General features: G+C 56.6%; 1 protein-coding gene across 5 annotated transcripts in view; it reads left to right on the top strand.

The window, feature by feature from the left end:
• Window positions 1-431: 431 nt before the first annotated feature.
• CELSR1 (cadherin EGF LAG seven-pass G-type receptor 1) overlaps window positions 432-19,029 on the top strand; it is a 174,235-nt gene continuing 155,637 nt past the window's right edge. For 3 of the 5 annotated variants that reach the window (XM_032261488.1, XM_032261487.1, XM_032261489.1), the window contains exon 1: window positions 432-3,984. In XM_032261488.1, coding sequence (XP_032117379.1) covers window positions 447-3,984 — 3,538 coding nt within the window. In that variant the 5' untranslated portion in view covers window positions 432-446. The remainder of the gene's footprint in view (window positions 3,985-19,029) is intronic. The other 2 variants (XM_032261491.1, XM_032261490.1) reach the window with 1 other exon arrangement.

Below are 19,029 nucleotides of genomic sequence, written 5' to 3'. Positions count from 1 at the left end.
CGCTCAGGGAGCAGCCGGCCGCTGGGGTCTGCGCTGCGAGGTGCGGCCCAGCCCGCTCCGGGAACTCAGCCCCCGCCCCGTGCCGGGCACGCCCCGCTTCCCACGCCCGCCAGGCCGAGCCCGCGCCGGAGCCACCTGGAGCCGCCTGGAGCCGCCGCCGCCGCAGGTTGATGCGCGGCGCCCTACTGGGACGCGCGGAGGAGCCATCTTGAAACCAACTTCGAAAACTTTCGCAAAGTGCTCTCGAAGTGGAAGCTGCAGGGGAGGCCGGGCGCGCGGTCCCCACAGTCCCCGCCAGGACCCTCGGGGAGGCGGGACGCGGACCGCCCCGAGGGCCGGGCGCCGGGCGCGCGGGAGCCGCTCCCCGGCCGCGCCGGGTGGATGCGGAGGCGCGCCGGGTGCATGGATTGTGTTCGGGCGCCCGGCTCGGGCTCGGGCTCCGGGCCATGGCGCCGCCGCCGCCCGTGCTGCCCGTGCTGCTGCTCCTGGCCGCCGCCGCCGCCCTGCCGGCGCTGGGGCTGCGAGCGGCGGCCTGGGAGCTGCGCGTACCTGGCGGGGCCCGCGCCTTCGCCCTCGGGCCGGGCGGTACCTACGCGGTGGGCGCCGCGCAAACGCCCCGGGAGCTGCTGGACGTGGGCCGCGAGGGGCGGCTGGCAGGACGGCGGCGCGTCTCGGGCGCCGGGCCCCGGGGCTGCATGCACCTGGCGGGGCGCCCGTTGCCGCTGCAAGTCCGCTTGGCAGCCCGCGGTGCCCCGACAGCGCTGAGCCTCCGCCTGCGGCCGCGCGCGCACCATCCCGGCTGCCGAGCCCGTGCCCGACGCGCGCGGGCTGTCCTCCCAGGACCTGGGCTCTGCGGGGCGCTCTGCTTCCCCGTCCCCGGTGGCTGCGCGGCCGCGCAGCGTTCAGTGCTCGCAGTTCTGACCACCATCCCCGCCTGCAGCTGCCCACCGCGTCCCGGGCCCCGCTGTCCCGGCCGCCCCATCTGCCTGTGTCTCCTGTGTGCCCTGCGATGCGCGGCTGGCGCCGTCCGGGTGGAGCTGGCCCTGGAGGCCGCTGCCTCGGGGACTCCCTCCGCGTCGCCATCGCCATCGCCGCCGCCGAACTTGCCTCAAACCCGGGCCGGGCCGGTGCGACGGGCCCGGCGGGGCACGAGCGGCCGAGGGAGCCTGAAGTTCCCGATGCCCAACTACCAAGTGGCGTTGTTTGAGAACGAGCCGGCGGGCACACCCCTCCTCCAGCTTCACGCGCACTACACCATCGAGGGCGAGGAGGAGCGCGTGAGCTATTACATGGAGGGGCTGTTCGACGAGCGCTCCCGCGGCTACTTCCGCATCGACTCCGCCACGGGCGCGGTGAGCACGGCCAGCGAGCTGGACCGCGAGACCAAGGAGACGCACGTGCTCAGGGTAAAAGCCGTGGACTACAGCACGCCGCCGCGCTCGGCCACCACCTACATCACCGTCTTGGTCAAAGACACCAACGACCACAGCCCGGTCTTCGAGCAGTCGGAGTACCGCGAGCGCGTGCGGGAGAACCTCGAGGTGGGCTACGAGGTGCTGACCATCCGCGCCAGCGACCGCGACTCGCCAGTCAACGCCAACATGCGCTACCGCATGCTGGGGGGCGCGTGGGACGTCTTCCAGCTGAACGCAAGCTCCGGCGTGGTGAGCACGCGCGCGGTGCTGGACCGGGAGGAGGCGGCCGAGTACCAGCTGCTCGTGGAGGCCAGCGACCAGGGCCGCAACCCGGGCCCGCTCAGCGCCACGGCCACCGTGTACATCGAGGTGGAGGACGAGAATGACAACTACCCCCAGTTCAGCGAGCAGAACTACGTGGTCCAGGTGCCCGAGGACGTGGGGCTCAACACGGCTGTGCTGCGCGTGCAGGCCACGGACCGGGACCAGGGCCAGAACGCGGCCATTCACTACAGCATCCTCAGCGGGAACGTGGCCGGGCAGTTCTACCTGCACTCGCTGAGCGGGATCCTGGATGTGATCAACCCCCTGGATTTCGAGGATGTCCAGAAGTATTCGCTGAGCATCAAAGCCCAGGATGGGGGCCGGCCCCCGCTCATCAATTCCTCTGGGGTGGTGTCAGTGCAGGTGCTGGATGTCAATGACAACGAGCCCATCTTTGTGAGCAGCCCCTTCCAGGCCACGGTGCTAGAGAACGTGCCCCTGGGCTACTCCGTGGTGCACATTCAGGCGGTGGACGCGGACTCGGGGGAGAACGCCCGGCTGCACTACCGCCTGGTGGACACGGCCTCCGCCTTTCTGGGGGGCGGCAGCGCTGGGCCTAAGAACCCTGTCCCGGCCCCAGACTTCCCCTTCCAGATCCACAACAGCTCCGGTTGGATCACTTTGTGTGCGGAGCTGGACCGTGAGGAGGTGGAGCATTACAGCTTCGGGGTGGAGGCCGTGGACCACGGCTCGCCCCCCATGAGCTCCTCCACCAGCGTCTCCATCACGGTGCTGGACGTGAACGACAACGACCCGGTGTTCACACAGCCCACCTACGAGCTGCGTCTGAACGAGGATGCGGCCGTGGGGAGCAGCGTGCTGACCCTGCAGGCCCGCGACCGCGACGCCAACAGCGTGATCACCTACCAGCTCACGGGCGGCAACACCCGGAACCGCTTTGCGCTCAGCAGCCAGAGGGGGGGCGGCCTCATCACCCTGGCGCTACCTCTGGACTACAAGCAGGAGCAGCAGTACGTGCTGGCGGTGACCGCGTCCGACGGCACACGGTCACACACCGCGCATGTCCTCATCAACGTCACCGATGCCAACACCCACCGGCCGGTCTTTCAGAGCTCCCATTATACGGTGAGCGTCAGTGAGGACAGGCCTGTGGGCACCTCCATTGCTACCCTCAGTGCGAACGACGAGGACACAGGAGAGAACGCCCGCATCACCTACGTGATTCAGGACCCCGTGCCGCAGTTCCGCATTGACCCCGACAGTGGCATCATGTACACCATGATGGAGCTGGACTATGAGCAGCAGGTCGCCTACACGCTGACCATCATGGCCCTGGACAACGGCATCCCGCAGAAGTCGGACACCACCACCCTGGAGATCCTCATCCTCGATGCCAACGACAACGCACCCCAGTTCCTGTGGGATTTCTACCAGGGTTCCATCTTTGAGGATGCTCCGCCCTCAACCAGCATCCTCCAGGTCTCTGCCACGGACCGGGACTCGGGTCCCAATGGGCGTTTGCTGTACACCTTCCAGGGTGGGGATGACGGCGATGGGGACTTCTACATTGAGCCCACGTCTGGTGTCATCCGCACCCAGCGCCGGCTGGACCGGGAGAACGTGGCCGTGTACAATCTTTGGGCTGTGGCTGTGGATCGCGGCAGCCCCACTGCCCTTAGCGCCTCGGTGGAAGTCCAGGTGACCATCTTGGACATTAATGACAACGCCCCCATGTTCGAGAAGGACGAGCTGGAGCTGTTTGTAGAGGAGAACAACCCAGTGGGGTCGGTGGTGGCAAAGATCCGAGCTCAGGACCCTGACGAAGGCCCCAATGCCCAGATCATGTATCAGATTGTGGAGGGCGACATGAGGCATTTCTTCCAGCTGGACCTGCTGAACGGGGACCTGCGTGCCCTGGTGGAGCTGGACTTTGAGGTCCGGCGGGAGTATGTGCTGGTGGTGCAGGCCACGTCGGCCCCACTGGTGAGCCGAGCCACGGTGCACATTCTTCTCGTGGACCAGAATGACAACCCTCCGGTACTGCCCGACTTCCAGATCCTCTTCAACAACTATGTCACCAACAAGTCGAACAGCTTCCCCACCGGCGTGATCGGCCGCATCCCAGCCCATGACCCCGACGTGTCGGACAGCCTCAACTACACCTTCCTGCGTGGCAACGAGCTGCACCTGTTGCTACTGGACCCCGCCACGGGCGAGCTGCAGCTCAGCCGGGACCTGGACAACAACCGGCCGCTGGAGGCGCTCATGGAGGTGTCCGTGTCTGGTGAGTGGCCATTGGGACGGGAGGAGCGGCTCTGGGTGGGCCTCCTGGAGAACCTCAGGAACCCACCAAGGGCCTTGCGTGGCATGCCGGGGTGCATTTGGGCTGGGCACAGGGAGCTCTGCAAGGATTTGTTGCCTCTGATTGGATGTTGGGGGTGAGTGCCCCACTTAGGCCCAGCTAAGGGGGAGAGGCAGCGCGCTGCTTCCGTCAGCATTTTCCTGGGGGCAGGCCTGCGCTTCTCCAAGTTCAAGACCAGGGCTCAGCGCCTTCCTCAGCAGGCTAGTGGCTCCTGAGTACAGCAATTAAAATGTGGCCTCCGGGTGATCTGGGTCACAGGGTTTGCTTGGGTATGCTCTTTCATCAGCCAGCTACGGGCTCTCTGGGAAGATCAGAGATCACTGCCCCTTCAATGTGCCAATTAATTCCAGGGTGGCACTGCTGGAGATTGTCAGATGGGCCCCTGAGTCACCCTGTAATGTAGCCGGTGTTCCCCTGGTCTCGATTTTCTGTCTTTTCCAGATAATAACAGGGCGGCTGTGTGCAGAGCTTTGTGTAAGCTCTTTGAAAAGCATAGCCTCATTTCATCTTGGCTTCTGCTTCTGGACACGGGCTTGTAATTTGGGTGCTGTTGAAGAGGCCTGCCCAGTTAGCAGTGGAGCCAGTGTGGGAAACTTGCTTGCCGGCCCTGGGGCTGGAGGTGAACAGAAGGGAGAGGAAACCTTGGCTCGGCGGTCAGATGCTTGGCAGGTCCTCCACGCCTCTGACCCCGAGGACCAGGGCAGGCCTGTGGTGCTGGGGAGGGTACTAATGGAATGTGTTGAAATTGGGAGACGCAGAAGAGAAAGAAGAACTTGGCGGGGGCTGGGGGAGCAATAAAGGTCCCCCAGTGGCTCTCTGAGGTTTGCCTGACCATGCATCCAAGGGTGCTGCTGCAGGCAGGTGACCTTATTTATAAGACCACGGCCAGGAAGAGCTCAGATTGGCTCTCTGCCTGAGTCCGTTTCAGAGGAGTTATTTAAACAGTGAGTTATTAGGATACAGCATTGCCACGGGAGCCCTGGAAGAATTAACAAGTTAACTTTCTGATTTGTTTTGTTTGCGAGGTTGGCTGTAATTCTGTGATATAGGAGGGCTTGGATAGCTAACAGCTTCCAGTTAGTTATTTGCTTATACGATGTGAAACTTACAGATTCAGTTTTGATATGATACAAACCTTCTGTGCAGTTTTGGCAGTACAGTCTATTTGTTGGTGAATATTTTAGGTTTTGTGAGATTGTAAAATGTGTGGAGAATATGGAATAGGCTCTTAAGGGCGAACTAATTGGGATTATGGATGTTCCTAGGAAGTTTTTCTTCTGTACCACTGCATCTGACAGAATGGGAAATCTGGCCTGTTTAAAAATGACTTGGCCCAATAATAGGGTTTAGATTTGACGAGGACAAGGTAGTGGGAACAGTTCTGTGCTGGGGGCGGGGATGTTTTTTGTGTCTGCGGCATCAGTAATGTGGGTCCTCCAGCCGTTAATCAGGCAGCTGGGTTTAGGATGGATTCCCTTCCAAGGAGGTTGGTTCCTGAGGCCATCTCACCCGGGGCGCACATCCTGGACCACAGTTGGAGATGGCTGGGGGCTCCACGCTATGTAGTCACCGTCTCCATCATCCAGTTCTCGGCTCTTCTGTTTTGCTGACAAGCCCTTGTGTAATGATACTGCGGCCTCATGCACGCACACCCGCCGCAGATGACAATGGTTACCTTTGACTGGGTTCCAGCAAGCGGTTTTCTGTACTCTTTTACTGGCGCTGTCATTTGTTTCCCTGGTAACTGGGAGTTGAGTGGTGTTACACTGCTGTTCGTTTTACAGACGAAGACACGGAGGCTCAGGGGTGCTGAGTGACATCCTCAGGGCTGCACAGCCAGCGCGCAGGGGCACTCGGCATTCAACCACGGTCTGCAGAAAACACGCTGCCCTTCACGTTCCCCCTCTTCTTTAAGAGAACATTTTTGACGATATTAGTTGCTAAACCGAATTATTCCAGTGTCAAATGGGTGCTCTGCTTTAAAGTAGGCATATGACCGGGCGCGGTGGCTCACGCCTGTAATCCCAGCACTTTGGGAGGCCGAGGCGGGTGGATCACCTGAGGTCAGGAGTTCAGGACCAGCCTGGCCAACATGGTGAAACCCTGTCTTTACTAAAAATACAAAAATTAGTCGGGCGTGGTGGCGACGCCTGTAGTCCCAGCTGTTTGGGAGGCTGAGGCATTTGAACCCGGGAGGTTGAGGTTGCAGTGAGCCGAGATCCTGCCGCTGCACTACAGCCTGGGCTACAGAGTGAGATTCTGTCTCTAAATAAATAAATAAGACAAAATGAAGACAAAATAAATAAGAAATAAATAGAATGTGTTGGAATTGGAAGACGCAGAAGAGAAAGAAGAACTTGGCGGGGGCTGGGGGAGCAATAAAGGTCCCCCAGTGGCTCTCTGAGGTTTGCCTGACCATGCATCCAAGGGTGCTGCTGCAGGCAGGTGACCTTATTTATAAGACCACGGCCAGGAAGAGCTCAGATTGGCTCTCTGCCTGAGTCCGTTTCAGAGGAGTTATTTAAACAGTGAGTTATTAGGATACAGCATTGCCACGGGAGCCCTGGAAGAATTAACAAGTTAACTTCTAAATAAATAAATAAGAAAGATAAATGAAGTGGGCATGCTAGGATGTGCAGAAACCTCAGACCATTTGACTAGGATTTAATACTCCAAAGAAGCAAATCACTATGACCATAAGATCTGTAGTTCCAGACGGCAAAGCACCCGGTAGAAAACAGAGCAAACAAAAGATCAGCCCTTGACTTAACTGGAGGTTTTATGAAGGAACAATGCGGGGAAGCGGTGGTTTCAAACTCATCCACTGTTTTCAATGGAGTGTTGTTGGCTCCCCAGGATTTACAGCCATGCCCTAAAGCCTTTGATGCAATATTACGGCTCAGGAGGTGCTGTATGGAACAGGCCTGCATGGGAAATTTGGCCTGTTTAAAAATGACTTGGCCCAATAATAGGGTTTAGGTTTAATGAGGGACGAGGTGGAGGAAACAGTTCCATGCTGGGGGCAGGGCCGGGATGTTTTGTGTTTAGTGGGAGCCATTCCAGAGGGACGGGGGTGAGGTGGGGGTGCAGCTGGGTCAGGACTGGGGCAGGCATGCATGGTGGGGGCAGTTCATTTAGCCTGGCCTGGGCTTGAACACCATCATTGTGACCGTGAGTAGATAACTGTTGATGGTTTTATATAGCCCACCAAGGACAAAACATTTTTGGAAAAATTTTTGGAGTCTGAATATAGTGAAATTCAAATAGCTGCCATTTTTGAATGACACCTCCCGGGTTCAGGCAATTCTCCTGCCTCCGCCCTCCAAGTAGCTGGAACTACAGGCGTGCACCACCACACTGGATAATTTTTTGTATTTTTACTAGAGACAGGGTTTCACTGTGTTAGCCAGGAAGGTCTTGATCACCTGACCTCATGATCCACCCACCTTGGCCTCCCAAAGTGCTGGGATTACCAGCATGAGCTACTGTGCCTGGCCTCTCTTTTAGTTATTTTTGAATGTACAATTAAATTATTATTGACTATAGTCTCCAGTTGGGCTAAATACTGGGTCTTATTCTTTTCTTTTCTTTTTTTTTTTCTTTTTTGAGATGGAGTCTTACTCTGTCTCCCAGGCTGGAGTACAGTGGCGTGACCTTGGCTACCTGCAACCTCCACCTCCTGGGTTCAATGGATTCTCCTACCTCAGCCTCCTGAGTAGCTGGGATTACAGGCGTCTGCCACCACACCCAGCTAATTTTTGTATGTTTAGTAGAGATGAAGTTTCACCGTGTTGGCCAGGCTGATCTCGAACTCCTGACCTCAGGTGATCCACCTGCCTCGGCTTCCCAAAGTGCTGGGATTGTAGGCGTGAGCCACTGTGCCTGGCCTTACTCATTTTTTAAACTATTTTTTGTACCCATTAATCATCCCACCTTCCTCCCCAGAACCTTCCCAGGCTCTGGTAACCATTCTTGTATTCTCTATCCCCACGAGTTCAATGGCTTTGATTTTTAGATCCCACAAGCAACTGTGAACATGGGGTATTTTCTTTGTGTGCCTGGCTTATTTCACTTCCCATAATGCCCTCCAGGTCCATCCATGTAGTTGCAGATGACAGGATCCCGTTCTTTTGTACGGTGGAATAGTACACCACTGTGTATATGTACCACATTTCCTTTACCCAGTCATCTGTTGACGGACCACGTTATTTTTAATTCACTTTGAACGTGTGCCTGTGGGTGCCCAACTGGAGTCCCCTCGTGCAGAATGCAGCGCTTGGGAGCAATGTGATGTCCCTGCCTCTCCCGCTCTATGTGTGCTGCAGACCCAGGGATGTGGGAAAGTTGGTGTTTGTGGGTAAGAATGATTGGCAGATGAGTCATCCAGGCATGTCAGAAAATACTGGAACTCAGAGAAATAACAGGATTGAGTAACCTTCTCGCCATTTACTTTGGTGGGGAGTGGAGAGTATAAAGCCGTCTAGGCTTGATAGAGCTTCCATAAGTGTTTGCCTAGTTAAATACAGGATATGGCAGTGGCTTTTAAACAGACGATTGCAAACAAGGAAATAGGAGCCGGCTGCTGTTTGGGTGTCGTCTGGATGTGTAGCATGATGCTCTTCTGGAACTCATGGGGTGAAGGACTGCACCATGTTTTCTTTTTTTGAGACGGAGTCTCTGGAGTGCCATGGCATGATCTTGGCTCACCACCACCTCCACCTCCCAGGTTCAAGCGATTCTTCTGCCTCAGCCGCCCTAGTAGCTGGGATTACAGGTGCCCGCCACCACGCCCAGCTGATTTTTGTATTTTTATAGAGACAGGGTTTCACCATGTTGGCCAGTCTGGTCTTGAACTCCTGACCTCAGGTGATCCACCTGCCTCGGCCTCCCAAAGTGCTGGGATTACAGGCGTGAGCCACCACGCCCAGCCTGGATCTGACCATCTTACATTGCTTCAGTGGCTGAGCAGGATTCTGAGAGTGTCAAACCTTCCCAGGAGAGTTAGTTGCTTTTGGCAACGATTTAACCATTTCAGGGCTCTGGTAAGTTTGGAGATAGTCGATTGGTCATACCTTGAGAAACGCTGCCTCAGGAATAAAGAGCGTTAATTCATTTATCAAGCCCCTGCTGTGTGTGAAGGCCTGGAGAGCCAGTGTGACCCTGACATCCTGTGTCTAGGTGGAGAGGGACCATCGGATGAGGAGAGCCAGTGTGACCCTGACTTCCTGTGTCTGGGTGGAGAGGGACCATCGGATGAGTGAGGGGGCTGAACTCAAGGGCAGGGCGGTGATGCCAGGGGCAGGCGAAGGCGGGTTGGGACTCTCCTGTACCCTCCAGGCGTGTGCAATGTGTGCTGGGCAGGAAGACCGGGAGTCGGGGGGATCCCCCAGATCGGGAGAGGGCTGACCATGGAGGGTTTGGTGGGACCCCTCGGGAGCATGTAGGCAAGAGCTGGGGCCCATGTCCCAGCTGCTGAGTGGTGAGACTGTGCAGGAGGGAAACTCGGGACATCAGGCTTGCTGCAGCGTGGGGTGGCTGTGGAGGCTGGGTGGCTCGGGAGAGCTTTGCCAGCTTAGACAGTCAGATGCATCTCAGCCAATATGCTCCATGTGCCAGGAGCTCTCCCAGGCTCTGCCTGCTCTGTCACCTGCAGTTCCCTCGCCAACACCCTAGGGCGTGGAAGGTATTGTCACCACCTGCCTCCCAGAGATGAGCAAACCAGGGACAGGGCTCCCAGGGCAGCAGCTTGCGGTGGCAGCAGTGGGCTTTGAACCTGGCCTGGGCAGCTCTTGAGCCAGGTTCCCTGCTTGCCAGATGAAACCGGCTCTGGGAGGATGAGAGAAGTGCGTTCCCGAGCCAGAGTGCTTACTAGGAATTGGCTTTGGGGGGAGACTCGAGGCCATTTTTGGCGCCATGTGGCTGGGCGTCTTGGAGATTGTCCTAAAGTTGATTGTGTGTGCAGGTTCAGACTGCGGAGACCTGCTGGGGCCACAGACACAGAAGTGAGGGTGCTGGCAGTTAGGAGGGGACCCAGGCCCAGCTTTGAGAAGCCACAGCCCGAGTGGCCTGCTGGGTGGGGAGCGGTCTGCTTGGGAGCTGGAGCAGGAGGAATCACGTGCAGGGGAGGGCCCTAGAGGCTGAGGGAGGGCCCTAGAGGCTGAGGGAGGGTGAGGGTCTCCAAGGGGGCATCTGTGATGGATGCCGTCTGGCGGTCGGAGAACCTGAGGAGAGAGGTGTGACCTGCGTTAGCCAAGGGCAGGCCCTTGGTGGCCTCTGTGAGATCTGAGTGGAGTGGTTTGGGGGCACCTCTGAGGAGCGATGACAAGGTCCCTGGCACAAGTGGCTTGGGAGTGTCAAAGGAAAGGCGGGTGCCATGGGGACGGGGCCTGCCCAAGGCCGAGCTAAAGGCCCAGCAGAGTTGGCAGGTTTGCGCAGCACCCAGCCATCCTGCAGCCCGACCTGTGTTCGCGTGTGGGCACCGGCCCCTCTCAGGGGTGTTGGGAGTGGGCAGTGCAGGGTCTTTCCCGTGTCTTCCAGAGGGCTGCTGTGCGCAAGCTTTGTAGACGGCGCCGCCAGGACGGTAGCTTCCGCCTCCCTCTGAGTCACCGCACTGGGGGAGCTGGAGGAGCAGGAAGCTGGCGGGAAAAGGGGGCCCGGGAGTGTGCAAGAGGCCGCAGGCCCTCGGGACATGGACCCACCAGGGCAGGGCGTGCACCAGCTGCCGGGAGGTCTGTATTTGGCCCCACGTACCGACCAGGGTGTCGAGAGGCTGTTTTTAAAAGCCTGGGTGAAGTAGCAGGCAGGTGAAACTCCGGGCGTTCCTGGGCAGGAGCGGGTCAGGAGGTTTGGTGCTGGCCACGCCCGGAACGGCCTGTGATGCTGAGATGCCAGAACCCCGCGCTGGCCCCCCTGTCACTGCTGAAGGGTCGCCTTGGGTCTGGGCTGGTGCCTGTGCCTGTGCATTTTGAAACCCAATAGCAGAACCTGTTCAGGAACGGGATCGGTGGGTGGGTGGGGGCTGGGGCCCCTGGCAGCGGCCACCTTAGGTGGGGTGTGGCATGTGGCCTGGTGCCACAGGGCTCATCCCTGCCAGTACTTGGATTCAAACAGAAGTAGATTTTATCATGTGGGTACAGCATGTGGAAGGTATTCATGAGTTTGGCGTGATTTCTTCAGTTCACAGCCTTGGGGGAAATCGTTTTCTACGTTTTTTCTTCTTTTCCTGTAACCTGAACGCGCAGGTTCATGTAAATGCCCCAGATTCCCTAGAATGGAATTCCTGAATGCTGGGAGGGGTGGTAGTAAACGACCTTCTTTTTTTCTGTTTGTTTTTTGAGACAGAGTTTCACTTTTGTTGCCCAGGCTGGAGTGCAATGGCGCGATCTCAGCTCACCGCAACCTCCGCCTCCTGGGTTCAAGCAATTCTCCTGCCTCAACCTCCCAAGTAATTGGGATTCCAAGTACCTACCACCACACCCGGCTAATTTTGTGTTTTTAGTAGAGATGGGGTTTCTCCATGTTGGTCAGGCTGGTCTCAAACTCCCGACCTCAGGTGATCTGCCTGCCTCGGCCTCTCAAAGTGCTGGGATTAGAGGCGTGAGCTACCACACACGGCTGTAAGCGACACTGTTTAATTCAGCGACCTGGCCTTCCTCTTGGTTGTTTTGGGAGGGCAGCAGGGTCCTCACAGGGAAATGCAGGCAGAGGTTTCAGCCATGAGGGTCCAGAGGCCGGCCTTGCATTAGTGGCTGCTCCTCGCGGAGGCCCCTGGGCTTCCCTCTCCTGTCGCCTGGGGTCCTGGAGTCTGGGAGGAGGTGTGGATTATGCCTGGAATGAGCCAGAGGGGACCCTGGGAGGGGGCTGCCTGCCAAGTGGAGGGCCCACTGCCTTTATTTGGGGTCCCAAGGGGAGTCATGAGGAAGCACGGACAGACCCCAGGAGCCGTTTTCGGCTCCTCCGGCACGTGCTGGGGGCCGTAGCCCTGGGTGAGGGGATGGGCGTTTTTCAGGAAAACACCAGCGGTGGAATTCTCATGCTTTCACTTCAGGTAAGGACTTGTGGAGACCTCAGTGATCAGGTCCCCTTTTTGGGCGTGAACATTCCAAAGCTGGGAAAAGCCCCACACCAGGTTTTAGTGGTATAACCCCTCTAGTGCCAGTTCTCTTGTCCTGGATAAAGGCCAGGGGCCCTTAAAGAGAACACCCGCACACACACACGCACGTGCACACATGCACACACACACACGCGGCAGGGGTGGGGGCCACTTTCAGGGTCCTTGTGTGTGGTGACACCTTTCCTTCCAGCCCCCAACACACCGACTTTACCCCTTCCAGTTGTCATGGGGAGGGTGCAGGGGACAGGGTGCCTCCCTCAAAGCTGCGGGCCTTGTTTGGGGCTCGAGCGTGTCCCAGGCACAAGGAGCTGGCCTGTAAGAGAGGGATCGTGCAGCTGAGGAGCCTGGCCCAGGTCGGGGTGATTCAGAGGTGGGCGCGGGACGAGAGCGCTGTTCCCGGGTCTGTGCTTCCCACCACCCGGAGGCCTGTTTGGGCTGTGCCTACATCATCTCAGTGAAGTCTTACAGGATCCCTCAGGGCAGGGAAACTGAGGCTGGAGAGCAGATAGCAGCAGGAAGAGCCAGGTGCAGACTCGGGGGTCTGAGTGCTCTAATCACCACGCTGATGGCCCCCTTCGGTTACCTCTGTCTGCCGCTGCTGAGGCCCTGGGATACAGAGTTGAGGATTTCTGAGGATGGAAGCTCACTGCGAGTGACTACCTTGCCTGAAACGGGATGGCTGAGAGTTACCTGCACGTGGTGCCTGACTGACCAGGGGGCAGCCGTGCTGCAGGATTGCTGGGGGGCTAAGGCTGGAGAAGGGGCTCCTAGGAGCCTTCTCTGGGTCCGTATGAGGTTTCTTCTTGTCACGAGAAGCGGTGGAGTGCAGGACTGGTGGGTACCAGCTGCAGGGAGGCAGGCGTGTCACTGGCCAGAGCTGGAGGCTCTATTTGGCGGGCCGGGGGAGGCAGATGCCAGATGAGGAGCCAGCTCAGAGCAGCAGCTGATGGGGGCCAGATGAGGGACCTTCCAGCTCAGAGAGTCCAGGTTCTTACTGGCCAGGGAGCCGCCTTCCTCCTGCCCTCCATTCTTCCCTCCCTCCCTCCCTCTATCCCTCCATCCCTCTGTGGGAAGTAGACCCCCAACTATCCATCCACCCACCAAGATCTATCTGTCTGTCTATCTATCTATCTATCTATCTACCTATCTATCTATCTGAGACAGTCTCGCTCTGTCACCCAGACTGGAGTGCAGTGGTGCAGTTTCGGCTCACTGCAGCCTCTACCTCCTGGGTTCAAGCGATTCTCATGCTTCAGCCTCTTGAGTATGTGGTCTGTAGGCGCCCACCACCACAGCTGGCTAATTTTTGTATTTTTAGTAGAGACGGGGTTTCACCATGTTGGCCGGGCTGCTCTCGAACTCCTGACCTCAGGTGATCGGCCGGCCTCGGCCTCCCAAAGTGCTGGGATGACGGGCCTGAGCCACCGAGCCTGGCCAAGACTTTTCTTTCTTTTAAATAGCCTGTTTTTATTCTCAGCTCTGTATCTTCTTTTAAATACTTTAGGATTTTTTTTTTCATATCTAATCTAAATGACACTTGGTTAAGGTAAACTAACAGCAGTTAATTCAAATAAAATCCCATGCCCTGTCAGCTTTCGGAGATAAGAATGCGCGGGCAGGCAGTGACCGTTTGTCAGTGAGTTGATTGTTCAGGCTGCCCCGCGGTTCCGCAGTCGCCAAGGTCCCAGCGGTGTCCTTTGATGTGTTGTGATGGCCGTGGGACTCAATCTCAGCGTTGCAGACCGGTGTGAGATTTCACCAGAGATGAGGCCTGGGTCGAGCCCCACTCTCTGCCCCGTGCAGATTGCTTGACGCTGGGCGAGCCTGGCTGCCTCTGGGCCTCAGAAGGTGGACTGGCCGTCGCCTGGGGCCCCTTCCCCGCTGCCTCTCCTGCGTCTGTAGGTTAGGGATTGGAAAAGCAGAAATCCAGCCAGAAGATCTGACTGTGATTTGGGAAATCTCCTTTTTCTTGCCCATATATGTTACAAGTGCTAAGAAATTATCCCATTTAAAAACTGTTATGAAATATTTGCAAATCATATATCTGATAAGGGATTAATATCCAGACTATGTAAAGAACTACAATTTGGTCAGGCACAGTGGCTCATGCCTGTAATCCCAGCACTTTGGAGGCTGAGGTGGGTGGATCACCTGAGGTCAGGAGTTCGAGACCAGCCTGGCCAACATGGAGAAACCCTGTTTCTACAAAAAAAAAACAACAAAACTAGCCAGGCATGGTGGCACATGCCTGTAATTCCAGCTAGTTGGGAGGCTGAGGCAGGAGAATCGCTTGAACCCAGGAGGCAGAGGTTGTGGTGAGCCAAGATCGTGCCACTGCACTCCAGCCTGGGGAATGAGAGTGAAACTGCATCTCAAAAAAAAAAAAAAAAAAGAAAGAAAGAAAGAAAGAACTCCTACAATTGCCCAACAAGAAAACAGTGGAATTAAAAAGTGAGGAAAGAACTTGAACAGACATTTCTTCTGCAGATACAAATGGCCAATAAGCACAAAAAGAGATGTTTAGTGTCATTAGTCAACAGGGAAATTCACCAGGCCTGGGGGCTCCAGCCTATAATCCCAGCACTTTGGGAATCTGAGGCAGGAGGATTGCTTGAGCCCAGGAATTGGTCATTTCTACCAATAAAATATACAAAAATTAGCTGGGCGTGGTAGCACGAGCCTGCAGACTAGCTACTCAAGAGGCTGAGGCAGGAGGTTTGCTTGAGCCTGGGAGGTGGAGGTTGCAGTGAGCTGAGATTGCATCATTGCACTCCAGCCTGGGCGACAGAGTAAAACCCTGTCTCACACACACACACGCTCCTGCAGGGCAATACCCATTTGTCAGTGAGTTGATTGACACACTAAGAACCCCCAAAACCTACAAGGAGGTAATACTTCATGCCCATTAGGATGGCTGTGGTCAAAAGAACTCAGAAAACACATGTTGAAGGATGCAGAGAAACTGGAGCCCTTGTGCAGTGTCGGTGGGAGTGTAACCTGGTGCAGCTGCTTTTAAACGCAGGGGGGAGGGTCCGCAAAATATTAAAAGTTCGCTTATCACATGAGCCAGCAGTCTCACCTCTGGGTGTGCTCCGGCTGAAAACAAGGTATTTATTTATTTGTTTATGTATTTGAGATGGAGTCGTGCTCTGCTGCCCAGGCTGGAGTGCAGTGGCACAATCTCAGCTCACTGCCACCTCCGCCCAGGTTCAAGTGATTTTCCTGTCTCAGCCTCCTGGGTAGCTGGGATTACAGGTGTGCACCACCAAGTCCGGCTAATTTTTGTATTTTTAGTAGAGATGGCGTTTCACCATGCTGGCCAGGCTGGTCTCCAACTCCTGACCTCGTGATCTGCCCGCTTCAACCTCCCAAGGTGCTGGGACTACAGGTGAGAGCCACCGTGCCCAGCCTATTTATTTAACTTTTGAGACGGAGTCTCACTTTGTTGCCCGGGCTGGAGTGCAATGGCGAGATCTCAGCTCACTGCCACCTCCACCTCCTGGGTTCAAGCAATTCTCCCGCCTCAGCCTCCTGAGTAGCTGGGATTACAGGTACCTGCCACCATGCCTTGCTAATTTTTGTAATTTTAGTAGAGACAAGGTTTCACTGTGTTGGCCAGGCTGGTCTCAAACTCTCGACCTCAGGTGATCTGTTTGCCTCAAGGCTCCCAAAGTGCTGGGATTACAGGCCTGAGCCACCATGCCCACCCTGGCTGAAAACAAGACCTTTAAAGAGGTATTTGTACACACACATTCATAGCAGTCTTATTCATGGTAACCAAAAGGTGGAAGCGGCCAGGCGCGGTGGCTCATGTCTATAATCCCAGGGCTTTGGGAGGCTGAGGCAGGCGGATCACGAGGTCAAGAGATCGAGACCATCTGGCCAACATGGTGAAACCCCGTCTCTACTAAAAATACAAAAATTAGCTGGGTATGGTGGTGCACACCTGTAATCTCAGCTACTCGGGAGGCTGAGGCAGAAGAATTGCTTGAGCCTAGGAGGCGGAGGTTGTGGTGAGCTGAGATCACGCCACTGCACTCCAGCCTAGAGACAGAGTAAGACTTTGTCTCAAAAAAAAAAAAAAAAAAAAAAAAGGTTGAAGTGACCCAGGTGTCTGTGACCAGATGAATGGATAAGCAACGTGTGGTTCATTGGCACGATGGAGTACTACTCAGCCTGGAAAAGGAAGGAAATTCTGGCGCTTGCTGCAACGTGGGTGAACCTTGAGGGCATTATGCTGAGTGAAGTGAGCGAGGCGCAAAAGTAGATTCTGTATGATGCCGCTGGGGTCCCTAGAGGAGTCCGATTCATAGAGGCAGGAAGTAGAATGCTTCCTGGTTTTTCTGCAGGCTCTGGGACCTTGCATCTCAGGGGAATGGGAGGGGGTCCCTGGGTATGTGGCTGCCTCAGGCGCCTCCCATCCCTGCCCAGGAAGGGAGACCAGCTGGGCATTCAGGCCTGATGCCCAGTGCCTGGTTCCCCCAGCTTGGAAAAGAGGTGAGCAGTGGTGGGTGGCTGAGACTGCCACTCCCTGGACCAACCCGGGGGCTCCCAGATCGTAGCCCCCTGCTCTGTGTGGCCCGGTGCTGGCCTGCAGCCCCCTCTCTTCATGACCAAGCCTTGGGTCCAAAACCAGCAGTACATGTGCTGGTTCAAGTGTATTTTTATTGGCATTTTGGTACATGTAAGCAATTCGGCTGGATCTCTGTCCTTGTTTTCTGGAGGTGGAATTCACAGAATGTGAAGTTAACCATTTTAATGTGAAGCATTTCGTGGCATTTAGAACATTAACAGTGATGCGCAACACCCCCCCACCCCCGTCCAGTTCCAAAGGATTTTTATGGCCCCCAAAGGGAAGCCCATACCCTCTTGTAGACACAGCCCGGGGCCTTTTGTGCCTGGCGCCTCCCCCACCAGCGTCATGTTTTCCGGGTCGTACACGGCGCAGCACATGTCAGTAACTTCTTCGGTCCTTATGTTTTGTCTGTTTATTTGAGATGAAGTTTCACTCTTGTTGCCCAGGCTGGAGTGCAGTGGTGTGATCTCGGCTCACTGCAACCTCTGCTTCCCATGTTCTAGCAATTCTCCCGCCCCAGCCTCCCCGAGTAGCTGGGATTGCAGGTGCCCGCTGCCACGCGTGGCTAATTTTTGTGTATTTTAGTAGAGATGGGGTTTTACTTTGCTGCCCAGGCTGCTCTCGAACTCCTGAGCTCAGGCATTCCACCTGCCTCAGCCTCCCAGAGCGCTAGGATTACAGGCGTGAGCCACCCCGCCCAGTTAGCTTTTGTACTTTTGATAGAGAGGGGCGTTTCCTAATGTTGGCCAGGCTCATCTTGAACTCCTGATCTCAGGTGATCCACCCGCCTTGGCCTCCTGAAGTTCTGGGATTACAGGCGTGAGCCATGGTGCCCAGCCAGTGTTGGTCTGTTTTTGAGCAGCTGCCCTGGACACCCCGGCACACCCCTCCACGGCTGCCAGGACTGCCAGAGGACAGGTGGCCTTTGCCTTGGGATCATCACCAGAGGCTCTAGAACAACCTCAGAAATCCAGACTCTTCCGCCCACAGTCGGGATGTGCAGGGCAGAGGTTTGGGGCTGCCGACACGTTCCTGGTGATGGGGGCTGTGAGGCGGTGACTGAGCAGGAGTCCCTGGTTGTGGGAAGAGGGACACTGAGCTCCCTCCAGTCTTCCAGGCGTTCCTTCTCTCCCTTTTGCCTGGAACTTCATGGCCCCTGAGGAAGGAGGCAGCCAAGGGCAGGTTCCAGCCTCTTCAGGAATCCACGCTGTTTCCACGTGTCCCTGGGAGCCCCCCCCCATAAAGGGCAGCAGGTGTGGGGCCAGAACCACGTGGCCGTGAGTCATGATAGCAAGGGGGGAACTTGAGGAGGAAGCTGGGGAGCCCCAGGCCCCTCAGGCAGGATTTTGTGCCAGGGCTGGGGAACCCTGTGGTCTGGGACAGTTGGAAGAGGCTGCTCAGGGAGGTCAGGACGAGTGGGGCCTTGGAAGAGAGATGGGTCAGAGCTGGGGCAGGAGGGCGTGACGGCCCGTTAGGGGTGGAGGGCAGGGCTTTCGTGGTGAAAGTGTGTAGCTCACTGGTGATAAGCAGCGTGACTCCAGGGCTCCGGAGGCTGGGGTTTGCAGAGGTCCCTGCGGTGGGGTGGCCAGGGGCCAGCCCTTGGCCCTGAGGTCTTAAGGGGCCCAGAGTTCCAGCATCACCTTTGGCATTGCCTGTGGGCGTCCGCGTGCGAGCCGTCCATGACCACCACCGTGCCCCATTCCCACCTGACCTGGGGCTTGGGCCTGGGCCGAGGGGATTTGAACTGTGGTCCCTGACCTTGCCTGGACTGGCTGTTTCTGATGAGGCATCACACACGCTGTACACCTTCTGGAAAGCTCTGCATCATTTATAGACGTTTTTAGGCTGTGACTGCCTTGACCCGAGCCTCCTGTGAAGTCATGAGGAGCTGTGATCAGTGAGGGGTTGGATTTCAGCGAGTCGGGGGGGTTCTGTGTGCACTGACCTGTTCCTCAAGGGTTGCGATCTGCCCTGTTCATTTCCTGCTGCAACAAATGACCACAAACCGGATGACACCTAATGATAGAACTTTCTTCTCTGAGAGTTCTGGAGGCCAGGATTCCAAAGTCAAGGTGTCTGCAAGGCTGTGCTCCTCGGAGGGCTCCTCTTCCAGCTCCCGGTGGTGGCTGGCAGTCTTTGGCGTTCCTTGGCTTGTGGGTGCGCCACTGCGGTCTCTGCCTCCATCTTCATGCTGTGGCCTCTTCATTGTGTGTCTGTCTCTGTGTCTTCTTTTTCTTTCTTTCTTTTTTTCTTTTTTTGACTACTTTCCATACCAGAT

This window comes from Sapajus apella, unplaced genomic scaffold (assembly GCF_009761245.1).
Source record: "Sapajus apella isolate SASKATOON/1434 unplaced genomic scaffold, GSC_monkey_1.0 scaffold123, whole genome shotgun sequence".
Taxonomy (NCBI): Eukaryota; Metazoa; Chordata; class Mammalia; order Primates; family Cebidae; genus Sapajus; species Sapajus apella.
The sequence above is the reverse complement of the archived record's forward strand: the minus strand, read 5'-3'. Positions and strand labels throughout refer to the sequence as shown.